The 24,259-nt window shown below is 40.3% G+C and overlaps 2 protein-coding genes across 4 annotated transcripts in view; one reads left to right on the forward strand and one right to left on the reverse strand.

Annotated features, from left to right (window-relative positions):
* The window catches only part of eprs1 (glutamyl-prolyl-tRNA synthetase 1), a 34,073-nt gene extending 26,829 nt beyond the window's left edge, over positions 1–7,244 (reverse strand). For all 3 annotated transcript variants that reach the window (XM_047363436.1, XM_047363434.1, XM_047363433.1), the window contains exons 1-12: positions 7,091–7,244; positions 5,746–5,830; positions 5,191–5,290; positions 4,956–5,112; positions 4,719–4,855; positions 4,419–4,513; positions 4,202–4,328; positions 3,218–3,410; positions 2,954–3,125; positions 1,950–2,183; positions 1,771–1,855; positions 146–205 (exon numbers count right to left, since the gene is read on the reverse strand). In XM_047363436.1, the coding sequence (XP_047219392.1) occupies positions 146–205; positions 1,771–1,855; positions 1,950–2,183; positions 2,954–3,125; positions 3,218–3,410; positions 4,202–4,328; positions 4,419–4,513; positions 4,719–4,855; positions 4,956–5,112; positions 5,191–5,290; positions 5,746–5,830; positions 7,091–7,133 (1,488 nt within the window). In that variant the 5' untranslated portion in view covers positions 7,134–7,244. The remainder of the gene's footprint in view (positions 1–145; positions 206–1,770; positions 1,856–1,949; positions 2,184–2,953; positions 3,126–3,217; positions 3,411–4,201; positions 4,329–4,418; positions 4,514–4,718; positions 4,856–4,955; positions 5,113–5,190; positions 5,291–5,745; positions 5,831–7,090) is intronic.
* A 1,490-nt stretch (positions 7,245–8,734) lies between these two features.
* Positions 8,735–22,285, forward strand: tdp1 (tyrosyl-DNA phosphodiesterase 1). The gene is made up of 16 exons (XM_047364019.1): positions 8,735–8,892; positions 11,133–11,778; positions 12,801–12,844; positions 13,043–13,098; positions 13,344–13,440; positions 13,548–13,582; positions 14,971–15,063; positions 15,193–15,363; positions 15,475–15,553; positions 16,595–16,771; positions 16,928–16,976; positions 17,381–17,447; positions 20,116–20,223; positions 20,357–20,459; positions 20,742–20,847; positions 22,086–22,285. The coding sequence occupies exons 2-16, from the start codon at positions 11,184–11,186 to the stop codon at positions 22,157–22,159; spliced, it is 1,854 nt and encodes a 617-aa protein (XP_047219975.1). The 5' UTR covers positions 8,735–8,892; positions 11,133–11,183; the 3' UTR covers positions 22,160–22,285.
* Positions 22,286–24,259: the final 1,974 nt, after the last annotated feature.

Here is a 24,259-nt window from a genome sequence, read left to right on the forward strand (position 1 = left end):
CTTTTAGCCCATTTAAAACATGAATACATAATAACTTTTCTATTAGTGTAAAAATAGGAATGCATTTTCAGTATTTGTTTGAAGTGATGCAGAAAACCTAAACAGGCTTCAACACAAACCGAGCTAAGATCATGATCAATAATACCTTCTTATTGAAGGCCCAGATCTTGTCCCACTCCATGTTCACCACTGACCTCGATCCACCCTAAAAGGAGAAAGATGAGGAAAAACATTTTCAGTACTTATTTCTCCAACACAATTAAGTTTATAATATTTCCCATTCATCTCTAACATTAGATGCTAGAGCCAGTTTAAAAAGATAGCTCTGTGGTGATTGTGTCTAATTTTCAGTAGGTTTCACTGTTATTCCTCTCTCATGTAGCATGGCCTCTGCTCCTAATATAAATAATTAATGACCGCTCATCGCTTTAATGCAGTTCTTATAATGTAATGTAAAGTGATATAATATAATAATTCTTAAAAGAGAATTTGGAATGGGATAAAGCTGCTATCAGCCATTCAAAGCTTTACAAACTGGAGATTGTTGCATATTAATCCTAAAACCAAGAAATGCATCTGTCCTTTAGGATCTCAACTTCTGCTTTGAACATCGGGTCAGGGCTCACATCACTCTGTTCTAAAAGTTTTGACCCCCACCAGTTTGTCTACAGGGCTACTAGACCCACTGAGGATGAATGCTGTACTGTCCCATCTAGAACAGCTGGGGGAGCTATGTGCGACTGGTCAGCATTTAACACCCTCATCCCCCACAGACTGTCGGACTAACCGAGGGATATTGAACTGCCACACTGCACCTGCATGTGAATCCACAACTTTCTGTAGGGCCGCAGCCAGAGGGCCAGACTGGGTCCACATAGCAACGGCTCTCTACAGGGCTGTGTGTTGAGCCCCCTGCTCTACACCTTCTACACCTATGACTGCAACCACACTCACCACATCAACACCATGGTCAAGTTTGCAGATGACACCACAGTGGTGAGGCTCATCTCTGAGGGGTGCTACTTATAGGGAAGAGGTGGAGCGGCTGACAGCATGGTGCACAAGGAAAAACTTGCTGCTCAACATCTCCAAGACCAAGGAGATAAAAGTGGACTATAGGAACAAGAGGAAGGACATTTCACCACCGATCATCAGTGGGGACAGTGTGGGTGAGAGTGGCTGAGAACCTGACCTGCAACGTGAGCACTTCTGAGCTGCAGGAAAATGCCCAGCAGAGAATGTGCTTCCTCATGGTGCTTAGCAAAAATAACATCACACAGAGACCGCTGGTGTGCTTTATTGGTGCTCTAATGAGAGCGTAATGACCTACTGCATGTCTGTTTGGTACACCAGCTGTACGGTGGCTCAGAGGAAAGCCCTCCAGAGGGTCATTAACATGACCAAAAAGATCGTTGGCTCCCCGCACTTTAGGAACTTCACAGTTCCTGCTGTCTCCAAAAAGCCCAGAACATAATAAAAGACACTCCTCACCCAGGTCACGCTCTGTTTGATCGGTTACTGTCAGCCGGATGCTACAGATCAGTTAAAGTAAGGATGAGTAGATTCAACAAGTTTCTATCCAACAGCAACACAGCCAGAATGTAAAGGGAGATGCAATAATGGGAATGTGCGTCAGTACGATTGAGTGTACATGTGGTTTAATGTTATCTTTTTAACAAAGTGCTTCTATTTTTTTTATTTTATATAAATTATTCTGACTAATGAAGTATGATGAAGCACTCTGTCTCTTCAGTGACAGCGGAGACACACCTGTGCTGCTATAAACTGTTTCAAACCCTCCACAGTCATTCCTCTCCTCAACACTCCTCTCACAGTAGGGAAGCGGGGATCATCCCTGGCAAACAAGATGGAACAGCAGTCAAACACAACTAAAGCTTCGAGGAGAAAAAACAGCAGGTAGCTAAACATATTAACTGAAACAAGCTTACCACCCATCCACATATCCCTGGTCGACAAACCAGGTGAGTTTCCGTTTTGACAGCACTGTGTTGTTGAGGTTGAGTCTGGAGTATTCCCAGATGTAAGGTTTTCTGATGTCAAGAGCTTCGATTAGCCAGTAGAATTGCTCGTCACGATCGTGGTACTCTGTAGTCCTAAGAGCATGAGTAACCCCCTCCAGACTGTCCACAATGGGGCAGGCAAAGTCGTATGTTGGGTAGACTCTGGAAGAAAAAGGAAGCGGGAGTAGATGCTTGATGAATATTTCAATATGTTCAATATTTGAAACAAACACTTAAAAGATGTAAGAGATGTGTACTGCAAAGCTGCCTCTGAAGTTACCACGTCAAACTTGATAGTTATAGTTATCAAAGCAGGGAATATGAAACACTGACATGAACAGATTGAGTTCTCCTAAATAAACACGTTCTCTTTGCTTTAAAAGTTTAACCAGAGACGAAAACAACAGCATAATGCTGCCACCACCATGCTCCAACCTACAGATTAGAATAACAAAATACAGTTACTAATGTTTAAGACTGTGTAGATTTTCTTTTCAAAACCAGATACAGTTTCCCTGATCTACTCAGTTTTTAATGTATATGTATGGGACTCTATCAGTTTGCTTGTATGGAACTGCATATGAATGGGAACATTTCTTTGTTGTATTTAGATGATGATTATGATGAAGATTCAGCTGCAACCTAACCTGAAGTCTGTGTAGTCCGAGATCTTGCTATCAGATTATACAACCCTTCTACAGGGCCAAAATAATCACAGTCCTTCCACATACATCGTGTTTTGACTGAGATTTCATTCTGACATGAAGTTGAAAAAGGCCCTTTCAAGGGTTCTTTCTGTACAGACTGGCTGTTGTTCGTCATCTCCCAAGTTTGCTTATTTGACAACATAGAAGCTGTTTAGTAATCATGGTTTGAATGCATGCAAAAGCAACAGAAAGGTTAAATCAGTTTCTTTAATTAAAGACTAGTACTTGTAGGTTGCTCCGGTGCGAGGGTGGGGGGCGTTCTTGCAACGGTATAGGGTGGGGTCTCTCATGCAGCCATTGTTGGAGCTCATGTCGATCTTGGCTCTCATGCAGCAGGTCTGACCAAACGCAGTCCCGGCTTTCATCTCGGCCCACATCTTCATGTTCTGCTCCACAGCTGCAGTGGACGAACACATATATGTTAGTCTGCATGTCGCAGAGCTTCGGTTTTAACAAAGCAGCGATGGTTCTGCATTTCAACCGACATACAATTATTTCTACATCTGGACTCAGTGCGCTGCTCTCTCTCCTGCTTCATCTGCTCAGGAGGGGTGTCATCGATGTAGGCTTTGCCCTCAGCAAGAAGCTTCTCTGCCATTCGCATGATGATAGGAAAATGGTCACTGGTGTAGGTGAACTGATCTGGATGGATCTGGAGCATGGCGACATCTTCCAGAATGACCTGAGGTAGAGTACGGACACATAGAGCACAAACATAACTTCCCTGGAATTTTCTGTTTTACTGTCTAATTAAAGACCAAATTTCTCTCATTTAGGATATGCACTTCCACATATGGATGGTGCTGGCTATGTAACCCCTCCAAACAGGAAACACATCGCCTACTTGACAAAAAAAAGATCTTTCTAATGGTATTATGCTGAAAGGACATGTGACTGCTAACGGGATGGAGTTAGCACTCAATCCTTTTGAAAAATAATCCCTATGGCTTTGCAGGTTTATGCCACGGCTACTACAGATAGTGCTAGCAGTGAGTCAACAGCCAGACCACTGAGGGGGTTCAGGGTGTCGTTTGTGAGCATTAAGTTGATCAGGTAAGAAAATGTCTTTCTTTTACTTTTGGTTTTAGTTTTTATGCATCCTGTCGGTAAATATCCTCTGCTGATTCATTTAATCTTTGTCTCTAAACATTCCTGCTGCATGTTTGTCCAATATGATGAGCTGCAGCAGGGACTGACAGCCCACTTCACTACAGCCCACTTATTCAGTTATTCTACATGAAGAAAAGTGAGACTTTCAGCTGCTTTAATATCCTGACATCACTGAACAGCTTGCTATATAAAGTGGGCTTTTCTGGTGAACCCTCTTTGGGAGACGTATTCACACACACTCTTGCACATCAGAGTAAAATAAATCACAATGTCTATATGCCATGTATTATACACACAGCTCTGGTTCCACTGCCTTATGACTTATTTCATTCTCAATCTTATCACGTTCTGATAATACCAGACCTTCTCAAAGTCCTCCTTCTCCTTCTCAGGGTTGGTGTCATCAAAGCGCATGATGAGCTTGCCTTTAAATGTCACCTGGTAGTGCTGGTTTAGCAGGGCAGCCTTGGCGTGGCCAATGTGCAGATATCTGCTCACAGAGAAGGACCGAAGCAATTCCAGTGAGAAGATCTGAAAATCTACCTTCATTAGACCAGCACATAATAAACTGCAGCCCTACCCGCTGGCCTCAGGAGGGAATCGAACAACCACCTTGCCCATCTCAGCTCCAGGCAAATCCACAAACTTCCCAACATCCTGCTTCTTGTCACCTGACTGAAACACATATGAAAAAGATGTTAATTAAAGATGAACTGGTGTACTAACCACAAACTTTATAATCAGCCAGAATAGACTGGATCATGATGGTGTCAATTTCAATGCAAGGACTACACAACATGTATTTAGTTTCTAAGCACCTGAAAACATAATTAATCAATGAATCAATCTATGGTTAAGATAGAACTGATAAAACACTTACGCTGGAATTGTTCTTTGCAGATTTCTTAATGCTGTAGTTGTTGCCCACGGCAGAGAACGGAACCTGTGAGTTCAGGAAGAAGAACCAGCGGCTGACATGAGGAAAAGATCTGCCCTGGCTTGGCCAATCACTCTGATCTGTGGAGACAAGAAATACGCAACCTGTACTGCTGTGGCCTACCAGTGTCATCTGCACAAAGTGCAAAGTGAAAACAGACAAAAAGTCAAACTGGGAAACCTTTCAGGGCAGCCCACACAGACAGGTCAGCCAGGGTGAGGGCATGTCCAACCAGGAAGGTCCGCAAAGAGAGGGTCTTGTCCAGGACACCCAGTGCCATTGTCAGATCGGGCTGATTACACAGACGACGAGCGCTGAACTCCAGCCAATGGTCCACCTAGAATCACCAATCAAATTAAAGATCAGCGATCAGGGGATGCCGTAAAACACCTTCAGCCAGTCTGACTATACACACCTCCGTCTGCTCCATCATATTGGCTCCGTAGAGGCCCAGAGCAGGAGCCACCCGGGCCAGGTAGCGGCTGATGGAGTTTCCATCGTTAAACTGGATCAGGCTGGAAGGAGGGAAAGAAACATTAAGTCTGTCAAATTGTGCCTGTTCACACAGAGCGCCTTGAAAAAATATTAATAAAACTTGACCTTTTCCACATTTCATCACATTACAACCACAAATTTATTACACTAAGTCTGACAGAACAGTTCAGTGTATTTTATTGTGATAGACCAACAAACGGTCACACATTACTGTAAAGTGGAAGATTTCTTTTTCTTCCCCTTTACTTGTCTGTAAAATCTCTGTAATTAATGCATAATTTTCCTTCCACTTCACAATTATGTGATCCTTTGTGTTGGCCTGCCACATAAAAATCCAAAAGAAATTGATTGAAGTCAGTGGTTTTTCACAGGAGAAAGGTTTCAGGGGAAGGAATACCTAGCAGGGCACTTTATGTATTTATTACTAAGTTTCTATAAAAAAACAATCATAACGTAGGTCCAACATGTCACTTACTCTGAGATGTGAAGGCTGTTGTCTTTGCCTTCCTCCACCGACACCTGCACAGTGTTCTTCACATGCTCTGCAGCTAACAGCGCTCCTGTATAACCAGAGAAAAGTTTTTATATTATTTTCTCTTTGCAAAACAACAGTCTGACTTCACATCATTGGATCTAGGTATTTTAAAGCGCCTGTGCGTAGCAATTTCAGAGCCCTTTTCAGGTGCTTTTAGCAAGTCAAAAAAAAATGGAGAGTTATAATCTTGTCAAGTTAAAATCGACAGAGGATTTTAAGTCAAAGCCCAAATTGCATGTATGCTGTATTCACTGTGTAATGACAAAAGTCCTTAACAATAACTATTCATCTTAAAGTCATTGTCTTCATAGTCCTTGTTTCAGCTCACCTAAACAGTCTGACTTAATGAAGTGTTACAAGAGCAATCAATATGTTTTAGTGGCATTTCTGCATAGTAAAGATTATTTGTAAGGCAACTGAGGAAAGTGTTCCAGTTTCCGGAAAGAGTGCTGGTTTCAAGCAAACAACAAAAAGCAAGGTTCAAACAAATACGCACAACCCGTTTATTATCCCACGTTTCAGTAAGCTTGCATCAGCCTGCTGTTTCCATTCTGAGGCACAGGGAGGCGCTGTTTGACCTGCTGTCACGGACGGTCTTTGCATTGTCTTAACCAAGTATAATCCTGGATAAACAACCGCTAGAAATGTAATAACATGTCGAACCAAACACAATGTGGCAAGGAAGGCGTCGGCTAACAGACGAGTTTAACAGGAAAAAACAACATAAATAACTAAGACCATAAAGCTAACCAGGCTCAGACTGACATCCGACACTCTGTGCTTGTCCCAAGGAAATCTGCGATTACTGGTGTTTTACTTTCAATTTTATAGAGCTGATTAGTTTAAAGGGCAAAAGGTTGATACACAGCGGCATTGGCTGTATAATATGTAATGTGGCTACTGTTTTAGGGCAGTGAAATTACAGGAACTGGTTACATCTGTGGCTTTTTAGAGCGCCACGACTACAAGTTAGCGGAGTTCCTGCAGACCTACTGATCGTAGATGAACAATATCTGGATCTCCTACATGATGGACTCTTATGACCAGTTTACACACTTTCTCCTAATATAAAAGAAAGATTTTTGCTGGTTTATTATCATTATTATTCATATAATCTCATGTCGCTCCAAAATGTTAATTTCTTGAACATAACAGTATATAAACATAGATAAAAATATTAAAGCGGTGTTTTGTTATGCTAGCTGCTGAGCTGTCACCAGGGGCGCGTGCGGGCGTACGGGCTGCTTGAAGCTAGGTTGACATTTATTCAAAGACTGGAGCTCACCTAGCGGCGGGTTGTTGGTGTTAATGGTCAGCTTTAACGCCATACTGCCGGATGCTTCCTGTGCACAGCCTGTAGAGTCTTCACACTAGATTATCAGAAACCAGAGAAGTGAAGGAGCTTCTCTCCACACGCCACACCAGCCTCTACAGCCCGGAAAAGAGAGAGAGGATGAGAGAGCCATTCTGTGGTGAACAACCAAGTGCATGTAGAGGCAACACTGCCCCCAACTGTACAGGAGGATGCAGAAATTGACCACTCCACACCTCCGGTAAAAGTGTCTGCTTGAACTTTTCCATGTGTTTAAATGTTAAAATCATAGTAAAGTGAAAGACAAATTATAGGTAGTCTGAAAGTGTGGTATACACTTGCATTCAGCCCCATTATCATTACGTAGAATTCACTACAAATACAGCTTTCAAGTTATTTTAGGGTATGTCTCACAGCTTTGCATACAAAACTGAAATTTCACCCATTCTTCTTTGAGAGAAAAGAGCTGGAACTTAGTCAGATTGGACTGAGTGCATGAGTCGATAATGAATTTCCTTTCTGCCAGGGCTGGCCTGAGGATGTATGGGGCCTTAAGCAGAATTTATATTGGAGCTCCTCTTCCTGTTAGGAACAATAACACTGTAAAAGGCGTTCAAGACAGATTTGGTGGAATGTGGGAGTGTCCCAGATTAATTAGCTGATCCTAAAAGCAACCATGGATAACTGGTCATTATTTGATGAGATGTATTTGTTAACAAACTGAGCTCAAACACAAAGAAAAGATTAAACTCACATCAGATTTTAACTATGGTAACATAACAATCAGACAATGAAGAATATTCTGTGCACTTTTACAAAGTAAACTTGCCAATTCCTTAAAATTGTACATTAAAATATAAAGTATTTTAAAATAATTTATGTTGAAACCATCAAATCAAATTGAACAGCATTCTCATTCTTAATTAACAAATCTAAACATTTTAGATCTATGATCTATGTTAAAATGAAAGCATTTATGGGACCCCCTGATGGTTTGGGGACCCTAAGCTCGCTTCTGACTTGCCTCTATGTCAAGTTATTTGCGCCTTTGAACGTTTTTTTTCCCCCAGGATTGTTTTGTAATTAGCTGCAATAATCTTCCCATCAACTCTGACCAGCTTCCCGGTTCCTGCTAAAGAAAAGCATCACCACAGAATGATGCAGCCACCACCATGTTTCACATTACGAGTGTTGTGTTTAAAGGGATGAGAAATGTTAAATTTCTTCCACACATAATGTTGTTTGTACTGTTGCCTTGCAGCAGAAAGGCCCAGACTGCAGCAATAAGTATGTGGGTAAATGGCTGTTTTGTTCTGTTTGTGTCTGTGTTGACCTGTGATGGACTGGTGAACTGCTCCTGACGACTACATCTGCTGTATTTTTATTGCCACTTCAATTTTGTAGTCCCAGTTTTATTAGCTTTTACCGAAAAGCATACTTTCTGTGAGAGTTTTACTTAAACAAGGAGCTGCTGCAAGAAAATGAACAAATAAATAAATAGATGAAAAAAATAATTCGTGGTCTTTATTCATGCTACCACTGCACCTTCTGGGTCGGCCGTCGATAGATTATTTTACATCAATGTTGAGGCGGAACTCAAGAAACATCCTACTGTTTCCAACCGGAACCGTTTCAACGTACGTCTTCTTTTTTCTGCAGATTGCATCTGATCAATGAACAGTAAAGCTTGGCAGCAAAGTTTGGCAGCGATCAGTTAAATAGTTTGTTATTGTCCAGCTTACTGAACCTGTGCCGCTCTTCAGTTTTCTGACTTGGTAAGAAAAACGCGACACCCGCAGATTACTGTAACATTGTTTAGATGTTTGTTATTTTCCTTTATCTCTCACGGTCCAGTTCAAAACTTGCATGTATACAAACTGTAGTCGCCTTGGTTGGCGCAAATTAGAAATTTTCTCCTCCAATATTTAGACAGCAATCCACAGCCTGAGTTCATGTTATTGGTGGCGTTTCATGTGCAAATTCTCATTGTGCAAAACCGATGGGAATATTAGTGTTCTTTGCATCACAGGCTTTGTTTACTGCAAGATGTATTTATTTATATTAACAAACCCATGCATGTAAACATAACAGTAAAAGTGGAGGAACATTGCATATAAAAGACGAGAAAAACAGAATTACCAGAGGTCATGGGGGATGATTTTATGTTTAAATAATAACAACAGACTCTCTGTCATCATCATCCAATAAGTTTGATATAAACAAAAATAAGAAAAACAAGTAAGCAAGTCAATAACGAAATTCAGACTTCATTACTTGTGCTGCTTCTACCCAGTGCTTGTACTCAGAGTTATCATCTTGCGATCCGATAGTAGTCGGTTCCATTCCTGGTTCCTTCTGTCACATGCCCCTGGGCAAGGCACTTGACCCCAAATTGCCTACTGAACTGTGTATCGGTGTATGAATGTGTGTGTGTGTGTGTAAAGAAATGATAATAATAATAACTGTGGAGGATATAAATAGACTCTTTCACCATCAGAAGACCAGGAAAGTTCCAGGACCTGACAATGTTTCCCTCTCAGGCCTGAGAACCTGCGCTGACCAACTGGGCCTCATCTTCACTCAGATTCAGAAAGTCTCTGGAACTATGTGAGGTTCCAGATCATCCTGGTCACCAAGAAACCCACCATCACAGGATTAAATGACTACAGGCCTGTCGCCCTGACGTCTGTGGTCATGAAATCCTTTGAGCGACTGGTGTTGAAGCACCTGAAGGACATCACAGACCTCCAGCAGTTTGCTTACCAAGCAAACAGATCAGCAGATGATGCAGTCAGTGTGGGATTAACTTTCATCCTGCAACACCTCAACCAGCCAGGGACATACGCCAGGATCCTGTTTGTGGACTTCAGCTTCAACACTATCAACCCAGACATCCTCCCCCAGAAGCTCAGCCAGCTCACAGTACCACCTGTCAGTGGATCACCAGCATCCTGACTAACTGGTGGCAGCAGGTGAGGCTGGGGAGCATCTTCTCCCACACAAGAACCATCAGCACCGGTGCCCCCCAGGGGTGTGTTCTATCCCCACTCCTCTTCTCCCTCTACACAAATGTCTGGACCTCAGCAGACCTGTCTGTGATACTCCAGAAGTTTGCAAATGACACCACTGTTATTGGACTGATCCAGGACGGTGATGAGTCCGCATACAGACAGGAGGTGGATCTGCTGGTACACTAGTGTGGTCAGAACAACCTGGAACTTAACCCACTCAAGACTGCAGAGATGATGGTGGATTTCCTGAGAAGACTCCCTAAAATGCCTTCCCTCACCATCCTCAACAACACTGCATCTGCTGTGGACCAACCTTCCGGTTCCTGGGAACAAACATTTCTTGAAACCTGAGATGGTCCTCATACAAAGACAGTGTTTAGAAGAAGGCCCAGCAGAGACTGTACTTCCTGAGGCAACTCAAGAAGTTCAACCTTCCACAGGAGCTGCTGGTCATCTTCTACACTGCCATCATTCAGTCTGTCCTGTCTTCATCCATCTCAGTGTGGTTTGGCTCATCCACAAAACAGGACAGGTCCAGACAGCAACGAATAATCAGGGCTGACCTTCCCTCTATCCAGGACATATACAGGTCTAGGGTCAGGAAAAGAGCTGCTAAAATCTCTGCAGACCCCACACACCCTGCACACAAACTGTTTAGAGTTTTACCTTCAGGTCAGAGCAATAACCAGCCTCCACAAAGACAGTTCCCCCAGGCTGTCTCTCATATGAGCACAATGAACACCTTACAGCCTGAGTCAGGTACTCTGCTGTGAAACTAAATAAGCGCATTTGCACTACCACAACCTGCCTTTTTGGTTTTTCTGTAACTGAAAAAAATGGCTGTTCATACACATACATGTACATACTTTTAATTTTATCCTTTATTTTATATTTTCTATAGTTTTATATTCATACTTAATGTCTGCACGCTGAGATTGCTTGAAACCAAAGTCAAATTCCTTGATAATAATAGTTGTAATAATAGTTTATCCTGTTGTATTCAGCTGGAGGCCTCACTCCCTCATCCTGCTCCCCGTCACTGGGTCTCTTCAGGAATGTCTCAGACAAGTCTGCATGGTAAGTGGGCCGTCTCAAGCAGCGATGATGATGACGATCTTCCTCCTTCAGGAACTACAACATCCAAGTCCAGTCGGCCAGCCGAATCCAGTCACAGCACCCGCAGGTCTCCGTCTCTGGTTCCAGTGCCAACTCCTCTGGAGGTGAAAGCAGAACCAGCCAGAACCCCGGTATGCTCTCTCACTATTGGTTCTGAAGCCAGACAGTCAGCAGCGAGGAACCAGGTAAATCCATTAAAGTTTGAAACCAGCCCATCACTGGCTGGAAAGCGGAAGAAAGAAACCTCAGATGGTTCAGGCTGGGCCCTCTCAGACAGTGATGACGATGATCTAGAAGTGAAAAGGAAGAACCAGAGTAGCCTGCCTAGGCGGGCGCCTCCAAACGGCGAGACAAAAAAGCCAAAGGTGGAGAGCGAGCGTCCGCCAAGTCCCCACGGCCAACTGTACTACATCGATGAGCCAGACGACTTCTTTGAGTCCTCTCTTCCCTGCCTTAATGACACCTACAGATTCTACCTCAACAAAGTCACAGGGCTGGACAGGAAGTTCAACAGTGGAGCTCTGCATATCAAAGGTGAGACTGGTGTTCAGCTGTTTAGAATAAATCTGAAAGGAAGGAATTACCTCGCAACATTCATGTAGTGGCTGCTGGTTGGACTGATTTAGTGTAAGAAAAAGACAAACCTGTTGTATTTTACATTTACCTTGTTTCTATGCAAAACTGTTATTGCTGTCAGAACATTTTCTCTCCAGTTACAGTTCCTTGCAAAGGTTTTCACACTCCTTGAACTTTTCCACATTTTGTTACATTACAAAGCCTGACTTTAAGAGTTTTTTTAATGAGATTCTATGTAATTGATGAACACATTAGTGAATAATTGTAATAGAAATCTGGAAAGTGTGGCGTGCATTTGTACTCCACCTTTAGTTGCAGTTACAGCTGGAAGCTCTTGGCCTTCAGTCTGTACCAGCTTTGCACATCTTAAGTCTGTATTTTTTGCTCAATGTTCTTAGCTCAAGCTAATGAAAAAAAAAAATTGGAATTGGCTCCATAATGGCTTGTAATAATTTTGTCAAAAAATGGTAAAGAACCAATTAATGTTTTTAAATACAGATATAATAACAAATGCAGGTTAAAATTTTTTTTCATGGAATAATTGCACTGAATTTCCACAACAGAATGACACAAAAAGTACAGTAAGATTTATTTAGATCTATTTCTCTTATCAGGTGGGAAACTGTGCTTTTTCAGTTTACATTACTTTCCACAAATATGAAGATCCCATAGAAGAAAATATATCAATCGTCTTTTGGCAAAAAATTATGATGAGATTAGTAATCAGACTTTATTTAGGGGTATCAGAATAAAGGGATTAGCCACTTCTCAGATTTATTGTAAATAATGTAGCGAACCATGTGACCTTTTCCTTCTACTTAACATTTATTTGTGACTTTGTGTTGGTTTATCACATAAAATCCCAATGAAATACATTGAAGCTTTTGGTTGTAGCATGGCAAAATAAAAAAATTAAAGGTGAATATTTTTCTAAGGCACTTTACCTCAGTTATCTGATAACGGCGACATCTTTTCCTCAGACATCCTGTCCCCATTATTTGGGACCCTAAAAGAGTCGGTTCAGGTGAGAAACTCATTTTTATTTGGCTAATTTTATAACGAGACTAAATTATGAAAATAAAACAGAAATTTGGTATCCCTTCATGATGAATGTGTTTTGGTTTGATTCAGGACATAGAGACCTCTTATTTAATTCACCAAAACGTTTCTTTTCTTAACACCTTTCTAGTATTTAACACCTCTCCATTCTTGTCCTTCCTAGTTTAACTACTGCTTTGACATCCCCTGGATGGTAAAGCAGTTCCCATCAGAGTTCAGGTAACGTCTGATTCTTGTTATTTGCTCTTCTTACCTTCTAATAAACATTTATGGTTTTATTCTTGTTTAGAGAACATTTAATAATGTCCATATTCTGCATATTATAGCAGTATGAGTAAATACAAACTTTTGTTTGTTGTTAAATATGAATAAATTAGCAAGTATTTTGGCAGTTGTTAATCCAGTAAAAGTAATAGAATATGTGCAGGTGTGAGTCCAGTTTAAAGTTCGGTTGTTGTTTTCAGGCATTGTCCGGTTCTGATTGTCCATGGGGATAAAAGGGAGGCCAAAGCAAGGCTGCTGCAGCAGGGTCAGCCTTTTCCACATGTTCGCTTCTGCCAGGTACAAACCCAGTAGCGATGGAAACAGATACACGATATGCTGTAAAGTAGAGAGAACGTTCTAAGTAATACGTCTTTCCCTTACAATCAAATATGTTCTTTTTCTAGGCTAAACTGGACATTGCTTTTGGAACTCACCACACGTAAGCATCTCTCTCTTCCCCCATGGCTTCTTTTTATTGGACTAGTCCAGATGATGAGATGACCTGTTAACATAGCATTGTTGATAAATGTGGGACTCATGGTCAAGGTCTAAAAGACTCCTTTTGTGCTTGAGATCCTGAGTTAAACTTTTTTTTTTCTTTGCTGCGTCAGTGAAATACTGATTAATGAGGCAATTTAAAGAGTCCCTAGGATGCTGTTTCTATGAGCGGTGATGTCTCAGCCACCTGCATCCTGCACCTGCAATGCACTGAAAGGTTTTCTAATATAATTTATATGATTTATGCAGAGCAAAAGGGATCTAAAACTGTTATGGCTTTCAAAAAGCCCATTTCATGTTTTGAGTTGGATTGAAATCATCATGAGGTAAAAAAAAAAAAAAAGGGTAGGAATAAAATTTTGCAGTTATTTCAGATATACATTTTTGCTTTCTAGTTAAGAAAGTATAAGAATTAACAAAGACTTTGTAAAGTTCTATGACTGCAGGGGGAAGTCAACCAGCTACCTTTACTCAGCTTCTTGTCCATTTGTGATACATCTGACGATTGCAGAATCATCCGAGTATTTCTGCAGATGACAGGAGTCTTTACAGAGTGAAAAGGAATGGTGAGAGTACAGTCCCTTGTGGTGCTCCTGTGCTGCTGACTACCTGGTTAGACTCATAACCATTCAGTCTCACAAACTGTGGTCTGTTTGTCCGGTAGTCTTTGATCCAGGAGATTGTTGAGGCCTCCACCTGAGTCTTCTGGAGTTTCTGACAAAGCAAATCAGGTTGGATTGAGTTAAAAGCACTTGAGAAATCAAAGAACATGATCCTCACAGTGCTGCCGGTTTGTTGGAGCAGTATGATATTTAATTAAATATTTTAATAAAATGAACAAAGTAAAAGAGATTATAGAACATCCAACACATAAAAAGAAAAAATATTTTATAGTATGCTCAACAACAAGAACGGGATATGGGTCTCTCTTCAGAAAAGTTTCATGGATAGTTGCATCCAAGTCTGCTACTGAGTAAAAGTCATGGGATGTTTGTGGTCCTACTTACTATGAGATCAATATAAAAGAAAAATAACCACAATAATAAAAGATGCATACTACCCTCTCCCTAATGTTTTGTATTTTGAGAAGACTTTAATTTGTCAGTGAAAACCTCACCCTGGAAAATAATAAATAAAAAAATGGTTCATCTCCCATCAACCGCCTGTGCTGGTTACCACTAAGGAATTGTTGTCAGGGGCAGCACAAAATCTTCGTAAAGGCAGCAAATGGGCCTCCAGTTTGGGCGCCCCTGGTCTGGTCTTCGTTGGGATTTAAAATTTAACTTTAACTTGCTGGACCTGCCTGCAACATGTTTTTTTTGTGTGCAGGAAGATGATGCTGCTGTGGTATGAGGAAGGTTTCAGAGTCATCATCCTCACCTCCAACCTCATCAGAGCTGACTGGTATCAGAAGACACAAGGGTGGGTTTTTACTCAGAGTTTAGGGGCTGTAGGCTGAGTGGCACTAGGTTAGACTGGACATGTGAAGGAAATAACTTACTCAAAATCTATTAGAAAATTTGCTGCAAAATTTGTTTTTGGGCTTATTAGGATGTGGATGAGCCCTCTGTTTCCACGGTTACCAGAGGGAAGCAGCGCAAGTTCAGGGGAGTCACCCACCTTCTTTAAGCGGGACCTGTTGGAGTACCTGGCATCATACCGCGCACCAGAACTCGAAGATTGGATCCAACGGATCAAAGAGCATGACCTTTCAGAGACGAGGTAAAACCAAGCGGATGCACAGTCAGATGTACTGCAGAGGTTTACTGCAAGATGAAGTTATGGTCAAAGTCAGGGCAGAAACATTTCTCTCTTATCTCGGTCTGTTTTCAGAGTATATTTGGTCGCCTCGACACCAGGGAGATACGTAGGTGCAGACATGGAGCGCTGGGGTCACCTGAGGCTCAGGAAGGTGAAGATTTTCCCCCTTTCTTCTTCTTCACAGTACATCTCACAAACCTCCTGCTCACTTAACACATGATTGCAAAGAACCCTTATATCACACAAAGTGATGCCTTTAACCACTTGTGGGTCGTTCAAGCTACAGATAGGTGGCAGATCATATTGGAAAACTGCAACTTAGAAACAGATGTTGATCAGTTTGCAAACATAATTGTAAAAAAAAACGGACTCACACCCCAGAATTTCTTTTCCATTTTTGTCACATTGCAACAAGAAACTTTAATGTAATTTATAAGCAATTTATGATAATAAAAAAATGTCATGCAGAATTGCTTAACCTCTTAGTAAATTTCAGAAAATTGTGGCATGGTTTGTATTCAGCTCCCCTGAGTCAACCAGGCTCTGTTAGGGCATGTTTTCACCAGCTTTCCTCATATAGAGACGTTTTTTGCCCATTCTTCTTTGCAAAATAGCTGAAGCTCATTCGGATTGGAAAAACAGTGTCTGTGAACATCCATTTTGAAGTCTGGCCATAGATTTTTAGTTGGATTTAGATCTGGAATTTGACTGGACCATTGTAACACATTAATATGCTTCATGTAAACCAGGGGCCTGCAAAAGTCTGCAATCCAAAGATATATTGTTGCCCTCAGTCCAGATAAATTAAATCTGTTTAGAGCTGCAAACGTCACATGACAACTTGTAATTATTTTAAAATATCTACCTCATTAGATTTTATTTTGGGGTATTACTGTAACCTCTGCTGATTTGTGTTGGTCTATCACATAAAATCCAAATAAAATATTATACACTGACATTTGTGATTGTTAAGTAATATAATGTAAAAAAGTTCAAGGCTTCTGAAGACTTTTATGAGGTACTGTATGATTTGAGCCTTAGAATCACAATGTTAAATAATTTATCTGTCCATAATAATTAAATAATGTACCTTAATACTGGGAATGCAAAATTATTTTGAATAACCTTTTTGTTTTGGCAGTTTTGGCCAACGACCCTTTTGTTCCTGTATGCTTTATTTTTTCTCCGTTAGCTGTTGTACGAGCACACAAATCCAATCCCAGGCGAGGAAAGGTGGCCTGTGATTGGCCAGTTTTCCAGCATCGGCTCCATGGGGATGGATAAGAGCAAATGGTTGGCAGGGGAATTTCAGCGCACACTGACCACACTAGGGAAATGCTCCCTCCGTCCAGATCCCATCATACATTTGGTACATTCCTAAAGTATAAACTTTCCAGATCCAAACCTCTTTTCTTTAATGAGCTCAGTAGTGAAGTCCATAGTTCTTCTGATCCTACACGTAGAGTTTAATATTACACGGCTCTGAATATCATAAGTGTTAATTTGATGGGATGTTATATTTCAGCTGTATCCGTCAGTAGAAGATGTGAGGATAAGTTTAGAAGGTTACCCAGGTGAGTCCTTTCCTTTCTTACCTTTGAAATGCTGAAACACTCATATGTTGTTTTATCCAGATGGGGTTAATTGATAACAAGAAAGCTGGAAAAACCCCAGTCCTAAAAAATGTGGATGCTCTGTAAAATGAGAATGTAGCTACTTTCTGTTCACACCTCACAGTTCTGAATATTATGCATTGTATTTGTTTCCAGGGTAATGTTTGATGTCAGATTTCTTGAGTGTTTACAAATGATGTCACTAAGGCCATGCAGTGATTTCCACAACAGAACCCTTTATGTTTCAGTGGAGAGCTGTCAGAAGATCTCAACCAGTTGGAATCAGCTGGAACTGTTTCACTGTCTATGTTTAATCAACATCCGCCTGGGTTTCTGATAGATGGATCCTTATCGTTTGTTTTCAGCTGGCGGCTCTCTTCCTTACAGCATCCAGACGGCTCAGAAACAGATCTGGCTCCACTCATACTTCCAGTAAGTTGACCTCTCCTGATGAAAACTCTCAGGCGTCAGTCAGTTCTGGTAAACTATGTTGATCTCTTTTTAAATGTTAGGTTATTTTGCTTTTTATTTGTATATGCAACCCGAAAACATGTTTATAAATCTAAACAATTCAGAAAATCCGGAAAAAGAGCAGAAAGTAGTACATTTAACTTCTAATAAAGGTGCTTTTTAGATCACTTTTCACACAAACTTCTAAGTCTTTTATTTAATGGATCAACACAAAGTAGTGAATATAAGTGAAGTGAAACGAAAACAATTCCAGTTTTCTTTTTACGAATAAAAATCTGAAAGGAACAGTGTGCATTTGTATTTATCTCCCTTTACTCTGATACCCCTTAATTACAATTTTGCAGAATTCCCATTAATTAACAAGAGTCCACGTGTGTCATTTAATCTCAATGTAAATCCAGCTGTTCTGTGAAGGCCTTAGGGTTTTTATGGAGAACATTAGTGAGCAAATAGCATCAATCTGATCAATCCATGATCTGAAAATGGAAAGCATGTAGCACAACAGCAAACCTACCAAGATCACCCCGAACACACCACCCACATGGTAAAACATGGTGATGGCAGTGTCATGGTTTGGCAATGCTTTTCCTGAGCAGGGACACAGATGTCGGTCAGAGTTGACGGGGCAGTTGAGGCTACAAAATAGTCAAGACTGGGATCGAGGTCCAACTTTAAGGACAACAATCCTAAGCATACCGCCAGAGCTGGGAAGGGATGTTTCGGTCGAAGCATATTCATTTGTTTAAATTAGGGGTGCACTGATCACAGTTTTCTGGCTGATCACCGATTACGATCTTTAAAAAGCCTGAACTGCTGATTCCGATTTTTGCCGATACCGGTTGTTTTTTTTTTATAACTGACACTGTCACAATACACCTTTAAAGTTCCAATTTTATTTTATTGAAAAGGATTTTTTTGATGTTCACGGTGATAACTCAGATGCAATCAGTGTGTTTTTGGGTGGTCACCTCTACTCCAGGCATTTCCGTGCGCGAGCAGTGCAGTGAGCACACCGGAGCAGAATGGAATCAGAAGTGGTGACAGCATGGCTTCCTCCAAAATAAGAAAGTTGATGCAGAAAACCTAAAGATGAATGGACAGAGAAATTTATGTTCATTCTTCCAACAGGCAGTTCAAATCCTGTGCCTCATATGCCCAAATAAACACCTATATGTCTGCATGAGAATGACTCAGACTCCATTCCAACCAAGATTTAAACTACTGGCAGGGCAGTACCATGCCCGTTTATCTTATTAGGAAAAGTAAAACAAAAGAATAATCCAAAGGGAAAAGATGGTGTTAAAAGCTCTATTTTAATATTTCCCCGTAAAGAGTTCTTTTCAATTATTGTTTTCTGAAGATGCTGACCTGTTTTACTTGAATTTTGTTTTTTAAGGGTGGTGATCTGCCATTTTGGTCTGTTTTTGTTTACTTTGCCATTAGAGGTTTTCTCTGTTCCTTTGATTAATAGTTGACTTTTGTCTAGTTAATATTTGCTTAGATCCTTGTGGTTGTGTGTTTACTTTAGATCTATTGTATTCCCCAAGTCTGTTATTTAGTTTAGTTCTCTTTTGTTTTGTTCCTTATGGTTATTTCCCCTCTTTGGTTTTATTTAGTTTTAGTTTCTCGTTTAGTATTCTTGTGCTTGTTTACTTTAGTTGTTTCCGTGTCCTTAGATTTAGTTCCTTCTAGAGTTACTATTTATGTTAGCCTATGTTTAGGTTTCTGTTCCCTGCTCCTCCCAGTTAGTTTAGTGTTTGTTTCCCTTAGAGTTGTCTCTAGTTTAGTTTCCCCTCCTCTCTCTGCGTTTCCCAGCCTCTCTCGTTCTCCTTGTTTCACCATTCACCTCTGTATAAAAGCTTACTGGTTTCACTTGTTCCCCGTTGGTTCCTCCTGTTATCTTCCTGTGTCTCCTGCTCCGTTTCCTGGTGTAAGTCATTTGTTTCTTGTTTTATTAAAGAAACAATTCCAAAGACCAAAGAAGCTTGGCTACCAAGCTGCGTCCCAGTCCCAACCAACCACACACCCTGACAGATGGTACCTCTTTAAATTAAGCAAAAAAAGAGAAAATTGTTTGCTTGCACTGATTGCACTTGTTTTTTTCCCAGCCTTCAATACTTTATTATGGGAACTCTTCAATTTAAGACAAAGGGTTATTAGGCTTTGTTTGCACTTTTAAAATGTATTTTATTCTAATGTTTCTGCTTTAATCAGAAATAAAGGCTTTGCATTTATTTGTCAGGGACTGCTTTTATTTATGGTAAAATAGCTAGCTGTTTACTATAAAAGTGCGCTTTGTTAAAAGTTAAAATGTGAACATCTGGGTAGGAAAGACACAAAAAGAGAAATGCTGGACTTCCGTTCAGACCTTTTAGTAGGAGGAAGTTTTTGTAAATGAACCTTGGTGAGTTTTAATTGAATGCCCCTGGTTTAGTTCATTTAGTCTTTCATTTTTCACATTTTAAAAATAAAAAAAACTTGCACAATAGGTTATACAACTAGATAAGATTAGTGGATAAGATCGGTTTTACGTGTTTCGGCCGATCACCGATCTACAAAAATGGAGGAAATTGGGGCACCCCTAGTTTAAATGGTCCATTCAAAATTAATAATTAATTTTTTTCTGTAGCCGCTGGAAGGCAAGTAGGACAGGGAGGAGTCACGCCATGCCACACATCAAAACATACATGAGGGTTTCACCAGACTTCACTCAGCTCGCCTGGTTCCTTGTCACGAGGTGTGTGTGTAAATCTGTTGGCTTACATCACCGCTACTCGTTTTCATTACTTATAATGAAATATGCATGGATCCGTATTTGCATTGATCTTTCTCTCTTGTATGACTGTATGAATGTGTGCTGTGGGAATCAGTGCCAACCTGTCCAAGGCAGCATGGGGCGCTCTGGAGAAGAACAACACTCAGATGATGGTGCGTTCTTACGAGCTGGGGGTCCTCTACGTGCCGTTAGCATTTGTAAGTGTGGCACACAAACACATAAACAACGGCTTTAACCCAGCATGACTATCTGCTGTGCCAATATTTCTTGTTCATTCAATACGAACCTTTCAATGTTTTTCTCTAGAATATGGTGCAGAAAAACAAAACTTTACACAGTTCTAACTCTAGGCTCCATCCTGGTTGGAATCTTCTTAAATTGTTCTGTTTTCAGCCTGTGTCCATGGTCAGTTACAGCTGCCCAGTGTTTAGAGATAGGCTCTGTTAAACTTGTGTTTAGATGGCTTTGTCTTTTTACAGAACATGAAGACATTCCCCATCAATACCAATCCATTTCCTGCCTCTTCCTCTACGACTGGTTTCCCGGTACCCTTTGACCTCCCCCCTACAAGCTACTCACCCAAAGGTACAGGTACCAACTCTGGGGGTATTAAATCAGTTTTTTGTAATTGCAAACAGAGTAATGTTTTGAATAGACAAGTTGCCACCTTAAAGGATGTGTTTTGATCCCAACATTAGCAGTTTTTGATACTGGCCAAATGGTTTTCCGCCCAGGGTGGAACAGCTTGTGGGGCGCAACAATGGCAAATAAGTCTCATCGGTTGGACCCTGAAGGAGTTTTCTATTGCTAATTTGCATGCTTAGTCAAAACCCAGAAAACTACACATCACAGGTGGCTGATGATGCTGAAGTTGGTGTGTAATTCAGTGCTGGATTAAAAGGCTTCTTTGGTGTTTTTAATAAGTCTGGTTTAAAGTATTGGTTTAAAATGTTAAAAACTCAACTGAAGGATTTTGCACTGAACAAAGATTCATTAAAAAACAAAAAGATTTGTGAAACTTTTATTCTTGTAAACCTGCATTTATTTGTCAAACCACAGAACATTTTCAGTGCATTCATAGGCATCCATTTAGATAAACTTTAAGCTAGTCAAACATGGTCCAAACTATTCTGTAATAATTGCTGATGTTTTCAAACTCCATGTGAAATTTGCATGCACACACCTGAGAGGAAACATGGAATATAACAGCTTTTCTGTTCTTCTCACTTAAGTGTATAAACTGAATGGTGTTTATTTCCCTCCACATTATAAACAGCAGCATGTAATTAAATCAGTATGTAGGTTTAATGTAACAGAACAAATGAAAGATGAGCTAAGATGAACAGCCATGGTTAAAGTTGCAGCGGCACTGTGAAATCTGTTTTCCCACTTCTTTAGTAACTGGCACTTATGTTTAAAGAAATCTTATCAACGTCTTGGTGGTACAATAACTACGCCCCAGTTTTCTTTACAGTGCTGTTTCAATTTAGGGTTGTGCGGAAATAAAATAGTTTCAGAACGCTATTTTAATCCGTATAGCAAAGAACTTGTTTTACAGTTACCTTAGAAGCCTAATGTTGATAATAATAATAATGGGTGCAATGCTTAAACACAGATATTGTAAACATCATGAGAGAGAAAAGGAGAAAATGATGTGACTGTTTGTCATTGTCACGATATTAAGCAGTGAGGTTACATGTTTTCCTACTTTTTGTCTGCAGTTCATTAAGGTTCAAAATAAAAAGCAGAGACAAAACAGTCCAGTACATAAAGGGATCATCTTGTTTTACATGTTCTCATGCACCTTCCCTCTCTTCTTTCAGACAAGCCGTGGATCTGGAATATTCCTTACAGTCAGGAACCAGATACTCATGGCAACATCTGGGTTCCCTCTTAGAAACATCTCTGTCACCAACCCCTGTGTTTGTACCTGTTATCCGTCTTTGTAGCTATCAGCTAAATGTAAGCTATTTTTTTACAGTAGTGTAGACTCGGATTTTCAATAAATAAGTCAAATACTGTTCACACTGTCTGGCTGTGTTGTTAACCTATCTTCATGCAAATGTTGCAATAGGATTTATGTTTGAAAGGATATAAAACAATGTTATTTAGTTAATACAAATGTTGTTTGTTTTGTTTCATTTTTTAAATTGTTATGGTTCTAAATGCTACATAAAAAAATAACGGATCGACTGAAAGTGAGGTGAAATTGAGGTGGGCTGACTGCTTTTTGTAGCTCAGTTCTGTTGTTTAGAAAGTACATATTCAACAGGAAGTTTTTGCTTCTGGTTATTGTTCCTAATTTAGGTTTCATCTTACATTTGTAATTGTTTCCAGAGTTTGCATAAGCTACAACTTACAGATTTTCCAGTTTTTATTTTCATTTCTAGTTTATTTTTTCCCTAATTTCTTGCCTGATCGCTGGGTCCCTTTTGGGGGCAAAAATAGATGGGCTCTGCCACGCTGAAATTATTGTCTGTACTTGAAGTTGTTCTTTCAGAGTGAACTTTCAAACGCATCCCACACATTTGATTGGGTAAAGTTGGGGGAAACAGGCTGGCCATTAGACTTTGCCAGGGTTATTTCTCAGGATGTAGTGTGTACCAAATTTCATCCAAGTGACACCGTTTCGTCTGTGTACTTTACTCTTCTATTATTGTTTATTTTGAAGAAGGGGCAAGTACAAGATACTTAGCAGCAAAACTGTATCATAAGTATGATACCACTAAAAAATAACTGCAGTCATTTTTCATATGTCTTAACTAGAGCTGTACAGTATATTGAATTGCAAATGCACTGCAATATCAATGTGTACAAAAGAGATACGGACGGACTTTGATTGCTCTTGATGTAAGAGCAATGAAATAATTTAGTGGTCATATAATTTAAATCTGGTTAGTTAGTGGTGGAACACTGACAAAAAAGAAAGATAATTATAGAAAGGTTGTTTATCATAATCAATATTGTCATACCAATATCAAATAGTAATATGGCAAACATGTAACATGTCTTCTTAATTTTATGCAGCCATAGTCTTATTAACGTTAGCCAAATGATAACTGGGTGAAATGCTTTTACTTTAAAATAAGAAGGGCAACATGGTGGTTTGTATATTCTAATTGTGCATACATGGGTATTCACCGGGTACTCCCACAGGGTTTTCTGACCTCCTCCTCAATGGTGCCACCTGAACTTTTTCACAGGGGGTGACACATGGGGCCATTAAAAATCTTGGGGTAGTGGCACATCACAATCAAAACCAATGACTGACTTTGAAGGATGCTGCGATGTTGTACTATTACTATATAATAACAACTGCAAAAAAAAACTATCATAGTCATCATCATTTGTCTTTTGTTTTTTTTTTTTCCTGCAAATTTATATGTCCGACTGGCTAGAATACAGCATTTAAAGTTTCACAGCATACAAGTATTTTCCATAGTTTCATTCTTTAAAATAACGGGATTGTTTTTCCTTGTTAAAAATGAAAAACGTTAGAAATGTATACACAAAAAATCATAATTTTTAAATAAACTATTTACTAAATGCCGGGTAACAATGACAAATTTCAATCACACTGTTAAAATGAATTCGAAAGTATATGTTGCAGGCAGTACTGCTGCATGAACAAACGTGCAATAACAGTTAGTTAAGAGAAGTGACAGGTGTGTTTGCTGCCCCGTGGACAGTTGAACTTCAGTCATTAAACCAGCAACTTACAACATCTGGGAGGACCACTGGAGCGGCTACTGTTATTCCATGGGTGGCCACAGCCCCTCCTGCCACCACCCTAATGGCGCCACTGTCCTTCCTCTCTTAACTGGACCCTCTAAACACCCTTAATGGCCAGAGTGTATGCGTGCATGGTTTGTTGCCTCTGTGTCTTTGTGTTGCCCTGTGATGGCCTGGTGATCTGGCAAGGTTTAGATTATTAGTGGATGGTGATTTGATGCCTCAGATCCCAGAATGTCAAGGGTCCAAGTCTTGGCCAGGGCCT

This window comes from Girardinichthys multiradiatus, chromosome 4, assembly GCF_021462225.1.
Source record: "Girardinichthys multiradiatus isolate DD_20200921_A chromosome 4, DD_fGirMul_XY1, whole genome shotgun sequence".
NCBI lineage: Eukaryota > Metazoa > Chordata > Actinopteri > Cyprinodontiformes > Goodeidae > Girardinichthys > Girardinichthys multiradiatus.